This window comes from Rhinolophus sinicus, linkage group LG11 (genome assembly GCF_036562045.2).
Source record: "Rhinolophus sinicus isolate RSC01 linkage group LG11, ASM3656204v1, whole genome shotgun sequence".
Lineage (NCBI taxonomy): Eukaryota > Metazoa > Chordata > Mammalia > Chiroptera > Rhinolophidae > Rhinolophus > Rhinolophus sinicus.
The window spans coordinates 53994632-54011256 of record NC_133760.1 but is presented as its reverse complement, the minus strand read 5'-3'; the positions used below and the strand labels follow the sequence as shown (position 1 = coordinate 54011256).

The following is a 16625-nucleotide window of genomic DNA, read 5'->3' as shown; positions in this document are numbered from 1 at the left end:
CCCTAAGTCCTCCCTGTGGGTGAAGAACACGACCACGTGTTTTATGGCTCCTTCACCCTCCTCACTGCCACCGTGTCTTGGGCAGTGAAGTGTCCCGGCTGTGTCACCAGCAGCAGCACACGGGGCCCTCAACAATAATTGAGAAAAATTAGAAAAACCTAGCTGTGTTTTGAGAAGGAACCACTTCCTTTCACTTCTTTTTCTGTGCAGGCTGGATTAGCTGCAATTTAAAACTCTAATTCTTCCAAGAAATGGCCTGCCACCAGCGGTGTGGCAAAGTACATCACGTGAGCAGTGCTGATGCGCTGCAGAGGGGCTGAGGCCCCGACCTCCCAGCACGTCCGGATCCAGTCTGTGCTCCCGGATTGCTGGGAAACACTGCGAAGGGGTTGCCACTGCTTTTTGGTACCCTCTCATCCCACCGTCCTGGGAGCACATGGCTTTTTGTCATGGCTGTATTACGTGCCCCTAAAGTCTCAATTTCCTCATAATTAAAAGGAGTAGATGGTGCCACCTGATTTCTAAGGTCCCTTCTATCTCTAGGAGTGGAGGCATGGCAGCTCCAGCCTTCCCTCCCTCTGCCTCCTCCCCCCCCCCCACCCTTTCCCCCTTAGCCCTCCCTTCTGTCTAAGGACTATGCCAGTGGGTGGGGAGCCCTGAGGAGAGACTGTGGGCCCTCCCCTTCAAAACTCCACTAACAGGCCATGTGTCACATTTCAGTAGTTCTGTGCCCCTCAGCACAGCCTCCTGCCGTGGGTAAAGGTGAGGGCTCTGAGCCAGTTCTCCCTGGGGTCTGCTAAGGAATGAAACCTACCTCACAGAGATTTCAAAGTCACAATGGAGATGCAAGGCTGCTTGCTATGTTGGAATCAGAAAAAACCCAGAATCACTATCACCTCTTAATTCTACAGACTCTAACCTGCCTTCTCACCCTTCAGAATGCTTACATCTACCTATTTATATTGTACATTTATTATTTACGTGTTAAGAAAATGAAAAAAGTGAAAAACAAACTGATCGTATCATTTACAATGAAAGTAAAGAGTAATACGGGTGTGTATGGAAAGAGAGCCAACACTGATTATTGCAAGGAAGGAAGGAGGGAGAGAGAGAGAGAGAAGAAAGAAAGAGGAGAGAGAAGGGGAGGATGGCAGGAAGGGAAGGAGGGAGGGAGGGAAAAATGTTGTTCCATGTTTCACATAGTTCTGTAAATCCTACAGATCAAACTTGTAGATGCTGAAAAACAGTCTCAGTAGGCAAAAAGATTTTCACTTTACATTGAGTGGAAGGAAATCATAAACAGGATTTTTGCCACTTGGGATATAGCAGAATGTAATTAAATTTAGTCTTATTGGGTCCTTGTTTCCGTGTAATAAATCAGCTCTCATTTAATTCCATATGTATCAACACACACACATACACACACAAAGGCCTTTCACAACACAGCATGTGTTTAAACAAAGGGAGACCATATTCTTTTTGTTTTAAATTGTTTTTTTGTGGCTGCTTCTGTTTATTCAGCATTGGGAAAACTGTGACAATACCTGTTCATTGACTTGAGGACACTGGGATGGGAACAGTGGGTGAGGATGGTGGGGACAGGTGGGGGGGGCGGGACAGTGGCCAAAGGAGAAGCAGTTGTGAGGGGCAGGGCAGTGAGGGGCCCTGGGAGTGAATAATGCCCTCCCCACCTGCCCTGGGCTATTCTAGAGGGACATGGGAGCAGGGAGGGCAGATTCAGGCGGAGTCTGGTAGCTCACAGGATGATGGCGGCCTTGGTCTTTTCCTTGGAGGGGGAGGAAGGCACTGAATTCTCCCCCAGTAGCTTCTTCTCTGACTCTTCCTCATCCTAAAAAAGACAGGAGAAATGTCATTTCTTGGGGGCAAAGGATGGGGCAGAGCTGGCCTCACAGAACTTGAAATCAGGAAAAGGAAAAAAAGAAGGGAAGGAAAAGGTGAGGAACGGAGGAAGGGGGGAGCGATCAAAGATTTAGGACAGAAAGGAGGGGAAAGTTGGAAAATAAGAGTAAAGGAGGGTGTGGGGAGGCAGACAGCAGAAGTTAACCCAGGACACAATGACAGGGTCCCATTCCCCAGACAGCGAAGGGTAGAGCCCCGCTCTAGGGAGAAGCTGTGGAAGGTCGCGCATGGCCTCTGACAAGCAGTGTTCCTGGCTCCCACGTTCCTCCCTATGCCAGGGCCTCACCAACCAGTCCGCTCTTTCTCCAGTGCCTCCCTGATGACTCACCAGGGGCCGGGAGCAGCGGCCACACAAGCTTCGGAGACCCATGGCCATGGAAGCCAAGGATGCAATGACCAGCAGGGCACAGACAACCAGGAGCAGAATACGAATCCCTTGAAACAAGTTCTGGAGACAAAGCAAGAAAAAAACTAGTCAGGAGTCCACTCCTCTGATTCTGCTCTGCCACCTCATCATCACCCCCAGGTATCAGACCGTCCGACTAACTACTTCCCACCAAAGCAGACGGCATTTTCCAACTATGTGGGCAGCCACGGCATCCACCCCATTTGCTTGTCTGCAATGTGGCCTTGTTACCCCCTATGAAGAGGCAGGATCTATCTCTCCCCTCCTCTAGACTCTGGAAGGGTCTGTGATTGCTCTGACCAATAAGATATTGTGGAAGTGACACTATGCCAATTACAGGGGAGCCCTAAACGGGCCTGGCAGCTTCCATTCCTACCTCTTGGCAAGCTCACATAGGATGCTCCGTGTTGCAACCTAGCTGCCATGCTATGAGAAGCCCAAGCCACATGGAGAAGCCACTGTAGGCTCTCTGCCTGACAGTCCCAGTTGAGCTCCTGGTCAAGAGCTGCCAGCAAATGCCAGCCACAGGAGTGAGCCATCTTGGATACCTAGCCCCATCCAGTCCGAGGATGACTTCACCCCCCAACTGACATCTGACTGCAGCTTCATGAGAACACCCAAAGTTAGGGCTGCCCATCTGAGCCCAGTCAACCCACAAAATGTGAGAATTACAAAAACAAAAACTGTAGGTTTAAGCCATTATAATTGAAAGCGGTGTGTTATGCAGCAAACAGATAACTGGAACACCCACACACCAGGAAAGACAGATGGGTGGCCCATGATGATATCTGCTGTTAAATGTCTCTTCTTTGCCCCTCATCTCATTTATTCCAGGAATCTTCATGCCAAGCTGGTCTGAGAAATGTCTTCAGCTTAAGTTAAAACCTCCTGAACCAAAGACCTAGGATAATCTGAGTTCAAAGAGTCAACCTCTCTGCCCTCCAGTGCCCAATTCCTTAGGAACAGACGGTTGTGATGGGTCCCTGGGAGGCGGGACTCTGTTCTCACCGTCAGCATCGCGATGTAGGCTCTACACTGATCTTCCAGCCAGTTTGAATCTTGGTAACTTCTTTGCTGGTTCCAAGTGTACCAAGAGGGTGTGGTGGCAAGGGCTGCGTGATCACACACGTCAACCTCCATGAAGAGGAAGTTAACACTTTCCCACATTATGCTATCCACACAGAGGACGAGAGCAGCCATGGCCGTGGCAACGCCAGCCAAGGTGAGCAGACCTGACACGCAGCCCTAGAAGACAGAGGTTCCAGATGCAGACTCCCTCTGCTGACGGCAGAGCCATGGGGTCCTGGCCTCAACCCTGTTACCTCTTCCCTGGCTTCCTGGCCCAGGAAACCCTTCCCACCCCTCCAGGAAAGATCTCAGGACATTAAGGCCCAAAGAGGAGAAGATAGAACATGGAACAGAAAACCTGAGACCTAGGAAGGGGCAGAGGACAAGGTGGGGACAGCAGGTACCCAAGACTCACTGAAAGTTTGCTCTGGTGTTTGTCATGGATAATGGTCCCAGCTCCTGCAGCAATAGCCTGGGAAGAGAAGACACCAGCAAAGGCCTCCCATTTACTCTCCTGAAATGATCGCCTGTCACCCTTCCTCCATCAGTTCCCAGAACAACCAGTTGCTTTGAAGCATGGTCCAAAAGACAGGCAGAGAAACAGGACTCTGCCCAGCTGCCCCGCCCTTCCCAACCTCACATTGAAGAGGAACATGGAGAGTGAAAGGGGTTTTTGCTCGCCCCCTAAGGCAGCTTCCTCATAGCAACAGGCATTTGGACTCTGGGTCTTTGGTCTCTTCCCCAAATCCCTGACTCAGACCTAAAGAGACTCTCTCCGGGCCCATAACCACTGCCTCCCACTGAGCTCATGGCCCCTTCCTTACTTACCACAGACCCTGCCCAGAAGGCGCAGCCTGAGCCACGGAGGTCAAACCATGGCCCAAGGTATAGAAACACCCCAAGAGCACAGCTCAAAGCCCCCAGCCATATCTGGGTCACCTGTAAGACAGGGTGAAAAGTCAGACCCCTTCCCACAAGCCCACATGCCCAGGAGCAGCTGTCCACCTCTTATCTAGGTGCCTTTCTCCTTTTCCTCTGCCTTGACCTCTCTACTGGAAGGTTCTATTCCCTGAACATCCGTGAAGAAGTATGTCCTGGTTCTCCCCAATCCCTCTGACATACCAGGCTTTTAGCTTTCATTACTTTTTCCCAAATAGCACACTTCACCATCCCACCTGATGCCTTCCCCTTAGGAATCCCGTCTTCCTGTCCAGATGGGCCACAAAGACCCCCTTCAAGAAAGGAGTGTCGTTGGCTAACAGCCTACAGGGATCAGCTCCCTCCGAGTCCTCTCAGCTTTCACTAAGGGCACAATCTGTGAGGATGGCCACCCAGCCAAAGGTTAAGCAAGGCTGTGGTACGGGCCATTTCCACCTAACATGGAACTCCTGTCATGGGCAGTCTTAACTGCCGAGCTCCCCAGTGGGCTAGCAGAGACCTTGTCAGGCCACCATCATGGTCTGATGTGTCCGCCTTTCCATTTCATAGGAGGTTTATACCCCAATAAACCTTTTGCATACCTAACTCCGCCTCAGCATCTGCTTCCTCCAGAATCCAATTATCACAACGTTATCAACATCACCACCTGCACGTCCTGCCAGCACCTCAGATTCGTCACATTCAAATTCCACAGCCCATCCACACGCCCAGTATCTGCGTCTCCTGACTTCCAGGGCTCCAATCTCCAGGCCATCCACACTCCAATCCTCAGCACATTCTCGGACTCCTCTCATTGCTTGGACCCCAAATCATTCACTCCCGAGTCGTGGGGACCACATCCACAAAGGGTTTGGACTCCTCTCTTTCCTCATCATTTCTGCCGTCACCCCGAAGGTGCAGCCCTCCACACTTTTTACCTGGACAGCTCCTGGCTGTGAGGGAGCCTAAAGCCCTATGGAAGCTGATTCGGGACGGACTCCTCACCTTGTCACTCAAGGCTCTCAGTCTAAGCAGCCGGGAGTCCCACTCTCTTTATTCCGCCAAAACTTGCCCTGTGCACTCTGGCTTCTTTGCTCCTGCCATTCTCTTAATCTGCAATGTTTTTCCTTCTTCTATCTATCTAGACCTACTTCTTCTCCATCCAAGGTCTGGTTCAGATGCCAACTCCTGCAGGATGCCTCCTGCCTCCCAAGGATGTCACCTATAATTCTAGGCATTTGTGAGGTTGCCTGATTCCTTCTGGTGATAGCCTAGGGATTCTCCCTGTAGTTTTCCCCAAGTGCCTATCCCATTGTCTTATCTGCAGGCCCTCAGTCCACTTAATTAAACGGCATTGACAGCCTCTAGCAATCTTCCACCCACCCCCCACCTCTAGCTGAGACTGTCCCCGCTGCACGAAAGGCAAGGTCCATCATTTTCCTCTCCATACAAATCTTTGTACAGAAACTTCCAAAACCTTTTCCCAAACAAGATGGGATATCAATAGCGAGTTCTCCTGGGGACTCAACCAACTTTCCTCTTTTGCATCCTATTGAAGGATGACCACCTTGCTCGCCCACCTCTCCGGCCTGCTCTTACCCCAATTGCCAGCTGCCCGTATCTTATCCTGGTCTTGGGAGGGCCAGTGTTCCAAGGGCAACAAATGAGCTCCTTCAGATGCGCCAACGCTGATTCCTGGTGGATGTGGATGTTGATGTGGGTGGGCGGCGCCAGCGTAGAGGCCATGTCGACCCCGTTCACAGTCACCATGTTTTGGGTCATGCTGCCTCTGGGAGAGAAGATGTACAAAGTGAGGTCTGGGAAGCAGGTGAGACAACAGGCACACACTGCATGCGTGAAGGGGGAGAAAGCAGTCTCCTTGTCAAGATCCCAAGGGGCTTCCCAGCGCAGGTATCAATGTCAGAGTGACCTCGATCTGGGATGCCAACCCAAACCGACTCTCGAGTTTTTCACCACGTATATTCTTGGGTCTCTCCCCAGAAGGGTGTGATATAGTCTGTGTGGGTCTTGTGTTGGACAAAGAAAATAACGTGAATTATTTAATTCAGTGACGCTGTGTACACAGTTGACCCTGAACAACACGGGTTTGAACTGCACAGGTCCACTTACATGCGGACTTTTTTTCAATAAACACTGTAAGTGTATTTTCTCTTCCTTATGATTTTCTTAATAGCATTTTCTTTTCTACAGCTTCCTGCATTGTAAGAATATAGCATGTAATCCATATAACATACAAAATATGTGTTAATCAATTGCTTATGCTATTGGTCAGGCTTCTGGTCAATAGGAGGCTATTAGTGGTTAAGTTGTGAGGGAGTGAGAAGTTATTTGTACATTTTTGACTATGCAGGGGGTCAGTGCCCTTAACCCCCCCCATACATTGTTCAAGAGTCAACCATGTATTTACACATAATAGTTTCATATGGTTTTTAAAAATCAAAAGACGAAAAGGATATACCTTGAAAACCCTTCCATCTTTCTCTCCCAGCCACCTAGCTGCCTTCCAGATGAAAGCCAATGTTACCATTTTCTTACATATCCCACAATGGCATTTTTTGCATACAAAAGCATGTAAAATATGATTTCTCCTCCCTTTGCCCACAAATGGCAGGCTACTACACACACTATTCTGCTCAGTGATTTGTTCACAGAACCATGTTTTTAAAACAATCCTCCATCAGTCCTCACTCGTTTGTCCAGCTGCTTAGAATTCCATTGTCTGAAAGCATCATCATTTTTTTAAGCAGTGCCCTATTGGTAGACATTTACTTTTTTCTTACAAGGTGGAATTGGCGGGTCGATGGGAATACTTGTTTGTGTTTGTAATTTCAGTAGATACTGCCCTCCATGGAGCCATCACCATGCAATTCCCATGCAGGAGCAAGGTCGAATTCCCATGGCCAGCAGAAGGTGTCACCAAACTTTGCTTGAATCTTTTTCAAATGCACATCAGGAAAATTACATTCCATTGTAGATTTGAATCAATTTTATGCCCTAAAATGCCCCCTTTTAAATGTATATCTCAACAAGTTTTGACAAATTTGTACAACCACAACTACAATCAAGATATAAAATATTTTGATGTTGCAAAAAGTTCCCGAATATCCCCTCCCCCAGGAAACCCTCCGAAGCCCTGACCCCAGGCAAGCACTGATCTGCTTTCCGTGACTATCCCAATATAGTTTCAATCCATAGTTCTCTTATGGTGAGCAAGGCTGCTCATTGTTTCAATTGTTTAAGAACCCTTCTCTTATTTCCATCTTTCGTGAGTGCTCCATTCCTATCCAGCGTCCTCCTCGCTTTACTTTGTGTGTTTTGGTCTTTATAGGAGTTCTCTGTGTATTTGAAAAATTACCATCTGTGACATGAGTTCCAAATATTTCTTTACAATCTGTGATTGATTTTTTTTATGCAATCAAAGTTTTCCATCTTTTTTTATGATATTATAATGTGGGTTTTATATCATACTTATAAAAAGACTTTCCCCTTTCACAATTATAAAATAATTCTTTCGTGTTTTCTCCTAAGTGGTTTAAGTGGTTTTAGGCTTTCCATTTTCACATGTAAATGTTGATCTATCTGGAATATACCTTGTCAGCTGGAAAATATGGATCCAAGTTGGGTTGTTTTATTTTTTAGGTGGTTAACTTCTGAAGAGTATATTCTGTCTGCGGAATATATCATCTTTCTCCCACTGATCTAAAATACTCCCCTGAGCAAAAATGAAAATGCCATAGGAATTCAGATCTATTCCACCTTTATATACTATCTATTGGTGTGTCTGATGAGTCTTGAACCATTACCACTATTTTAATTATGACTATAGAGTTTAATATTTAGTTGAGCTGTTTCCTGACATGCCCCCCTGCCGGTTTTTATTTTTCATGGTCATTTTTGCTAGATTACTGCTCCGTATGCACATTGGAATCAACTGCCTAGTTCCAAAGAAATCCTCTATAGGTAATTCTAACAGGCATTATACTTAAGTATCACTGTTTAAACCGTAATGTTTTTAATCACAGTTCTAATAATGGCAGCAATAGCAGTAATCTGAAAGCCTTCCCATACATACTTTTGAGAGCAGCTCCACTCTGTCACCTACCTGGCGTCCTTTACAGTACAAAGGACAGGTGCTCCATAGTTCTGCAGACACACAGGAGGTTCAGACTTGTTCACAGACACACGCAAGCAAGTCCAGCCAGGATGCCAACCACATCTTCCCTTGGGGCCCAGGGGTCAGCATCATGCTGCACCTCGCATGTGCCTTGGGCTCCAGCTCCTCCTGAGCCCCTGGGACCTCACCCCACTCCAACCCCCAGATCAGCGCAGCCCCCTCTCGTCCTCTGCACCAGGCCACCCGCCTGGAGATGCCCATCCCACAACACCGACTCCAGGCTATGGGGCTCTTCCCTGCTGCCCTGGTCACTCTTCTCTGCCCAGCCCCTCCCAGTGTCCCAGGAGCTGGGTGGGCAGAGAGGGCCAGGACCCCTGCTCTACCGTGGGTCCTCTACCTCAGACTTCACTCTCGAAGGACCGCTCACCTCCAAACCGCCTAAGCCTCAGCCACCCCACCTGGAATAAAGGCGGGAGGCACTGGTGCAGGACAGGCAGAGCCAGGCTGACATGGCCAGGCAGGTGACCCTCCTCCCTCCCCTGCCATTTCCCTAGGGTCACATCCTCTAACTCGTGGGTCCCTCCCTCCCCAGCAAATCCTATGGGAGCCAGGAATGGGAGGAGAATGGCAACCTGTAATACAGGATGGGGGCTTTAGGGACTGGTCTGGGAGAGGGAGAGAGTTAGAGAGAGAGCCTGCCATGAGGGGCTGTGTAAGCTGTGAGGGCACAGCTTACCTGCTGTCCACTGGGAGGTGGCACCCGACAGAGCAGCGCTGGGAGAAGCTGGCCTGGAGCTGAGGACCTGGCGGGTGTGTGAGAGAAGAGCAGAAGGAAGGGGTAGAGGGGTGAGGGCCTGACCTTTAGTGTCACAACTTCCCAGAAAACAGCTGGGGCCAAAGGGCCCTTCTAGGGGGTTGGTCTTGACTAGATAATCAGGCTGGCTGGGAAGGCAGAGCACACACACACTCACACACACACTCGCACACTCGTATCTACTCAGACAACACCCACACTGGTGTGGACACACACTCACAGCACAGGCAAAGCCTTGTTCAGAAAGCCCCAGCCCATGAGGGTGGGGAGAGGACAGTCCCATGTGGTTTCTCGCGGCTGCTCAGCTCCACAGCCCCCACGTCACCCACCTCGTTCCCACACTCTGCAGCTCCTCAGAGCAGCTGGAAAACCCCAGAGAGGCCCCTTTGGCCCAGCTGGATGCTGGGAAATTGCAAACTAAAATCCAACCACTCCCCTTTCTGGCCCGCTCTCAACTCCCTGCTCCTTCTGCCCCGCTCTCAGTTCTCCTGAGCTCCTCCCAGCCCTCCCTGCTCACCCACACGCCCCTGGTCCCTGAGGAGAGCAGGGGAGGCAGCCCCTAGCCCAGGACACCTTTCCCAGAGCTCCTTCTCACAGGACCCCTCCCCAGGGGACCCCCAATCTTGTCCCCCATAGGCCTCTACAGTCTTGCCCCCCAGAACTTGCTGAGAGGGAGGGAGGGACCAAGCACCATGTAGAGGAAATGACTCCAGGAAGATGGCAGGATCGGAGGCCAGGTGCATCCCTGCTGGATAACAAGTCAGTCTGGCCTTTGACCTCCATCTCCACCCACAACTCAGTCCTTCACTCAGGGGGGAAAGGCTTGACCAGGCAGCATGGGGCTGAGTGGCCACTGGTGGAGTGGGAGATATTTAGGGGCTGAGGGGTGTCTCCGGGCCCAGCTGGGGAGCAGCTGCTGCAATAGAAGCTCAATAGGCAGCGGGAACCCAGGTTCCGTCCAGTAGCCTGAGGGCCCTGGAGGACAGGTCTAGAGAAGAGCGAGGGTGGGGGCCACGATGGTGCCAGCACACTGGGAGCCGAAGGTGGAGAGGAGGGATCCGGGTGCTGCTGGGACCCTGAGGCTGTGGGAGGAGGACGAGGGGACAGAGCAGATCAGAGGTGAAGGGGGTGGTTCCAGGGGCTCAGCAGAGTCAGGCTGCCCTGTCAGGACACCCCTCACCCCTCCGAGGAGCTGGGGAAGCTGCTGTGTGACCAGGGGACTCCACCAGTCCCCAACCCCAGTGAAATCTGTCATAACCTGCCAACTTTTCTTCCAGACGAATGTCCATGGGCATGGGGATGGCAGATGGTGGTGAGGTGGCACCTGGGGCCCCCCAGCCCACCCCCGCGACGTGCATATCCACCAGGAGTCCACTGAGCAGGTCCTGCCCCCTGCTCCCGGGACCACCTCCCAGACCCAGACGGCTGCTGGTGGCCCCACGGGTGAGCAGGGCCACAGAGGCCTCCCCAGGCTCCCTTATCAGGAAGGGAGAGATGCCTTCTCCTGCTGTGAACAGTCTCGACCAGCTTCACTCTGAATAGGATGCTGAGTCAATTTGGTCTTCTTCTTAGAGACCAAGCTGCCCGGGCTCCATGTCTTGCTTTCTTCCTCACTCACTGGCCTTCTCAGTAACAGCTGTAATTTGGGTAGACTGTGGGCTAAGGGGTGACCACTGAACCTCCCAGCTGCTGGAGCCCGAGTCCTTCCTCTCCCCGTGGCCAGACCCAGCATGGGTGGCTCCCCTCTCCTCTCCTCTCCTCTCCTCTCCTCTCCTCTCCTCTCCTCTCCTCTCCTCTCCTCTTCCCTCCTTTCCCCTCCCCTCTCCTCTCCCTCTGTCCACCTCTCTTTCTCTCTCCTTCTCATTTATGGGGTTCTAACAGTTGATACCTAGCGTGGCAAGTCCTCAAAGTTACCCCAAGACCTGGGGACAGAAGGTTGCTCCCGGCCCAGGAATTCGGGAGCTGGATTCTTAGGCTCTTCAACTTTCAGGCGGCGCAGCTCACGCTGTGGCTGCTGAGTGGGGTCCTGGGAAGACACCTTCCTCTTCGGCTCATACTCCTGCCTCCACCATGTCCAGAGGAAGGGCCATAGGGTTTGCCGGGGGGTGGGGAGGGGCAGAAGGACAACTGGTTCTGTCTGTGAGAGTTACAGAGGGAAACACAAGCAGGCAGCTGGAGGGGCTTGCGTTTCCTGAGTCACCCTGCTTCAGTCTCTCCCCAGGCTGGGCTGGCGGGAGTCACAGCCTTCATTTATGAGAAACAGGGTAGCATCGGCTGGGTGAGTTCAGGGAAGGGTAGGGGTTGACCCCAGGCCCAGAACCTGGAGGCCACCCCAAGTCTCCTGCACCATTGCACGCTGGCTCCACTGGCATTGCACACCTTCCCCCCGGGCTGGGCTCTAGGACAGACTAAAGCACCAAGGTCTCTCTGTCTCCTCTTCTCCTCAGGCTCTGCTGAGACCTCTGCTCGCCCTGGCGGCTTTCTTCATGGCCACTGCTGCCATCAGGACTGGGGCTTACCCTTTCCAGGACTACTATGTCACAGACGCTATCTGTACTAGCTCCCCCTCCTGGGGTCCGCCAGGCCCCCAGCATGCTGAGTCCAGAAGTCAGCAGGCTGTGTCTGCACCTCTGCTGTGCCCATGCTGACAGTAGGTGGCAGGGGAAGGGCAGCAGGACGGGGTGGGCAGGCAGAGCCCCGACAGTGCGCAACAGTAAGACTGCATCAAAGCTAGTGTCAGCTTGACTACTGTCCCCACAGAGAGTGGCATTGAACAAACGGAAACACTCCCCGCGGTTGTGGGTGTTACTGACGAGTGGGAAATACAAACATTAAAATAATCAGAAATCAATGTTGCAAATGTGTGCAGGGCAGCAAGGTGCGAATGCATGCTCTCCCTGAATCCTCTCAAATTTGGGGGTGGTCAGGAGACCCAATCGTAGCCCAAGCCTGTCACTGTTCAGATGGGGACACGGAGGCCCAATGAAGGGGTTGTTGGGTGCTGTCTGCACACAAAGTCCCCCGGGCCCCAAGCACAGTGCTCCTCCTCGGCCCCTCCAGCAGCTACAGACATTGGAATGACAGGGTAGACAGTTACCCAGTGCCAGTGAGGAGGCTGGGACAGAGCACAGACAACAGTCACCGGTGCCTACAGCTTTGCTCCTCTAACCCCAGGCCCTGCTCATCAGCCTTCAGGCCCTGATGTTGGGTGTCTGGGTGCCGCTGCTTCCGGCATCTCTAGTCCCCCTCTGTCTGGACTGCTGGAGCAGACTCTGACCCAAGGAAGTGAGTCCCAAACGTACCTGCCTGTATGTTTGGGGGCAGCAGGCTATGCGGTGGTCTGTCCAAAGGAGACAGGAATGGAGAGCAGATGGTTTGGGTAGGAGAGGAGGGCCCATTACAGTAGGTTCCAAGAGACATCATTCCTGTCTTTCTACCCCAGTGGTGGCCCAGCCCAGGGAGCCCCTGTCCCTGACCACGTGGCCCCTAAGCCATAGAGCCCAGGAAGACAGGGAAGTCCATGTCCACGGTGGGACCTTGGGCTCTTTGCCTCAGGTACCAGGAGACTGATGCTGGATCTGGTTGACTCCAAAATTAAGCTGCCTTGAAGTAGAGAAACTGCATTCTCTACCCCATCAGGCTGGCTTGTCTCCTCTTCCCTGAGAAAAGAGACCAAAAGAAACTGCTGGGAGTGAGTGAAATCCAGCCGTGCGTCTCCTGAGTACGCCTGCCTGGAGCTCCTTCCGGACTGAGTATCTCTGAATCTGACTCCTGGGAGAAATGAGACTCTCCCGTGGCCCAGTTGTCCTGCCCCATGGCCCTGCCCCCCCGGGCCTCTCGGTGCCTCTTGCCCATTTCTTGGGCACCATCACCATTCTGACCCTCTTCATGTCCCCTCTTGAGCAATGAGGATAAACTCTCATGTTCTTGCTCCCAGCTTCTCGTTTAGAATTTCCCTCGGCTGGGGGAGGCAGTGGAGAATGAGCCCACAGCAAACCCACAGCGCTCCTCCCCTCCAACCTCCTCCCTGGGTCTAGAGTTGCTGACCCTGAAAACAAGTTCTCTTTGAGGCTGGTCTTGGACTTTGGGTCCAAATGTGGGTGCGAAGGATGAAGGGAGCTGAGACTCACCCCGCTCCCCACAATTCAGATTCAAAAGGTGAATGCTTGACAATTTGAGAATTGGATTTTTTAAATTATTTTTATTTTGACTATTTGGAAATATTAAGAAGGAGATGACATCACACCCAGATGTGACCATTTAGGGGGAAAACATTTTTCCTAAAGATAGGACATCCAACAATATGATGAAATACAAACCCTGAATAATTGCCCCATGAAAAAATACCAAAAACTGCCAGATAAACTATGAGTCATATATTTTTAAATTCATGGCTAACCTGAATACGCCCTAATGGAAGTGGGAGCATGAGTTCAGAGAGCTGAGTCTTGAAACCAGTGTCTGCCTGTTTCAGTCTCACAAGCACCCACACTCAACGCTCCACTAGAAGGACCCAGCACATAGTTGTACTCATGGCTAAGTTTCCTTATAGCAAAGGATACACAGCAGTACCAACAAGGGGAAAAGACATCAGGTGGACACTGGAGAAACCCAGGCGTAGGCTTCCTACATTCTCCTATTGGTGAGACGGTCACACAGTAACACATATGCAGTGTTTCTGCCCAGAGAAGCCCATTTACGTCTCAGAGCCCAGGGTTTTTATTGGCGGCTGTCACACAGGCACTCTCTCTGCCCGCACAACGACTGTAATTCAAGATTCCCAGAAGAAAAGCAGGCATCCACCTGATGTCACATTGTACAAATAGTCTAGGCAAGCTGATAGAGTGGGATTCAGTGCTCTAGACACACACAAAAAAACCTTATCAACATAGGAATGTTTCAAAAGCCAAATTCCGAGAAGACAGCCAATGGCCAACCCTGCCAGTAGGGCCTTAGAAGGAGCAGCCCTCTATGTTAAAATTTCCCTGCACACTCTCCTAGGGCATCTGCCAAACTCCTGCGACCCAGAACTACACTCAATAAGGATGCTGAAGACAGTCAACAAACCCTAGAGCCACTTAGACTGGGGCATTACTGTGAAGAACCCCGTATAAACCTGCCATTTCAGGGAACAATTGGGGGAAAACTCCACCCCATCCATCAAAGGTTATGACAAGCAAACACTTGATGAAAAAAGGGAAATGAAGACGCAAGAATATAGGCTGACTCTAACATACACTTGTGGATTCAATTCCCACCGCTTAGGTCATCCCAAAACCCTTAAAAAAGAATTTAAAGTCCTCCAGACGGCAGTGATTCTAGACATCTGTCAGAAACAAATGCAAATTCTGTCTGGAGACAGAGCTCAGGAGACGCTGGGTGGGGGACAGTGGGGGAGGGGAGGTTATGAAGGGTCAGGTCAGGCGAAGGAAGCGGATTTCTCCAGATTCAGATCGTCCAGATGCAATAAACAGAGGAAGTTGCCAAATGCTGACAGTAAAAGACCACTTCCGAGCAGAAGGGCGAACAGAGTTGACATTCATGTCTCTAAATGAAGAATAGAAAGAATTTACATTTAGTCAGGCCCTAAAAGGGCTGATTGAGAAACACCGTAGAAGAGAAATTCATGCCATCTTCAGTGTGAGGAAGAAAGTAATTCACCAGGGTCTTTATTTCAGTGTTATCCTGCAAATATTTCTTATGACAACATGTGTTTTTTTAAAAAACTTAATGATTAACGAGTTCAAAGACAGAACCAAAACAAGAGTGAATTTAAAGTCACATGCCTGGTTCCCTGTCGGAATTCCCCCTTACAAGCCCTGGAGATGTGAGTAACCCCACCACCTAGTGGCCACAAAGAGTATTCTTCAGGAGAAACTAGAAAAGAAAAAGGTCAGTTTTTCACACAATTGTTTGAAAATGACTAATGCATTATTGAACGAATATCTACTAATACTTCCTATGTGTGGGGACCCCCATGCCGCGAGCTCTGCTTAAGCCAATTGGTCAGAATCATGCTATAACAACCCCCAAACTCCAGAATTAGAGCGTAGGTGGAGGGTTTCCTGCTGCTCCACTGCCTCCAGAGTTTTCTCACTGTCTCATTTCATCTTCTTCAGGGACACACAATTCAAAAACCAAATATCCCAGTTCTGGGATGGAGTCAGCCCCTGTCAGCCGAGCTTGCCTGAGTATCCACACAGACGTTAACCTGGTCCGGCCCCAATCCTGGCCCCTGAGACACAGTTCTGCTGCTTCACTGAGAAGACCTTCTCAGTGGTCTTCAGTGGCAAAAACCACGTTGACAAACACGCATGAACTAGTAAAACTGAGATACGTGGCTTACGGATGCACCATCGCATTCTACGCTACACACTCAGGTACACATATTCACCAGCCCATATGAACAAAAAGGTTTATGGAAACATTGTTCATAGTACCCTCAAACCGGAAACAAGCCTTATATCCATCCTCAACAGAATGGGTATATAAACTGTTGCAAACTCCCAGAGTAGAGAACAATCCACAACTAAGTTGAGCAAAATATGCAAGACACAAAAAATTACCTTCAGTAAGATTCCATTTATAGAAAATTCAAAACAGGCAAAACCCACCTATATCCTTTAGGGACACACCCATAAATGGCAAAACACTAGTCTACAGAAAAGCAAAGAAGTGATTTGCACAACAGCCATTATATGCGTTACTTGTGGAGTGAGGGAAAGGGGGGGTCATTATTAGGTAATTGGGGGTCCTTCTGGGGCATTGAGCTGTTTTTGATTAGAGATATATGTTTGTTTTATAATTAATCATCCAGCCATATTTACGTTTAATGTTCAGATGTATATATGTTATATTTTACAGTGAAAAAGAAAAGAACACAAAATTCTAAGTTCAAAGATCTTTAGATAAATTTTCAGGATAACAGGAATGCAAAGTTCACTGAGGCGGTGTAGCAACCTGGGCAGGAGTTTACAAATTATAATCTAACTAAAAACTTAGACATATGACCCAAATCTCAGAGGGAAAGCTCAACGACCACTTCCTTTCAGTCCTAAGTCCCTATTTTGGACTATAAATAGAGCTCAGGGTGTCCCATTACTGTGACGGACTAGGAGGCAGACACATCCCAACCAAGTACTCCAGCTGTTCCTGAGCCTCAGCAAGCTGGAAACGCAGCCCCAATATTGGGGACCACAACCTACAAGAGGAATTCACATGCCGAACAGCACTTTAAAGAAGAAGAAAATAAAACCAACATCAGCGACGCGCTTAGACTGAGAGGACATGTTCCAGAAACGTGTTGGAAGCCAGAAATAGTGGGAAGTGCAGTAAGAGAATCTGAGGCCAGGCGTAAGGACCGT

General features: G+C 50.2%; 1 protein-coding gene and 1 long non-coding RNA gene across 3 annotated transcripts; one reads left to right on the top strand and one right to left on the bottom strand.

Annotated features, from left to right (window-relative positions):
- Positions 1-1473: 1473 nt before the first annotated feature.
- On the bottom strand, positions 1474-9609 carry TMEM176B (transmembrane protein 176B). 2 transcript variants are annotated; one of them, XM_074315146.1, is made up of 8 exons: positions 9591-9609; positions 9184-9250; positions 5912-6101; positions 4223-4333; positions 3810-3866; positions 3335-3571; positions 2249-2368; positions 1474-1849 (listed from the first exon to the last, which is right to left on the bottom strand). In XM_074315146.1, exons 3-8 carry the CDS (start codon positions 6092-6094, stop codon positions 1757-1759), a joined length of 801 nt encoding a protein of 266 aa, XP_074171247.1. In that variant the 5' UTR covers positions 6095-6101; positions 9184-9250; positions 9591-9609; the 3' UTR covers positions 1474-1756. The 2 variants fall into 2 exon arrangements, with proteins under 2 accessions (XP_074171247.1, XP_074171248.1); XM_074315147.1 differs by lacking the exon at positions 9591-9609 and adding an exon at positions 8436-8476 and having other exon boundaries at positions 9184-9392.
- Positions 9610-9884: 275 nt separating this feature from the next.
- LOC141567557 (uncharacterized) lies at positions 9885-12045 on the top strand. The gene is made up of 3 exons (XR_012490303.1): positions 9885-10020; positions 10539-10704; positions 11709-12045. It is a non-coding gene; the product is annotated as an uncharacterized LOC141567557 (long non-coding RNA).
- The last annotated feature ends 4580 nt before the right edge of the window (positions 12046-16625 follow it).

What these genes read in the sequence shown, in the direction of transcription:
- TMEM176B (XM_074315146.1), bottom strand. Translation starts at nt 6,094, where the DNA reads ATGACCCAAAACATGGTGACTGTGAACGGGGTCGACATGGCCTCTACG. An exon ending in AACACCAGAGCAAACTTTCA is followed by an intron (nt 3,572 to 3,809) that starts GTGAGTCTTGGG and finishes TCTGTCTTCTAG; the next exon opens with GGCTGCGTGTCAGGTCTGCT. An exon ending in CCTACATCGCGATGCTGACG is followed by an intron (nt 2,369 to 3,334) that starts GTGAGAACAGAG and finishes CTTTGTCTCCAG; the next exon opens with AACTTGTTTCAAGGGATTCG.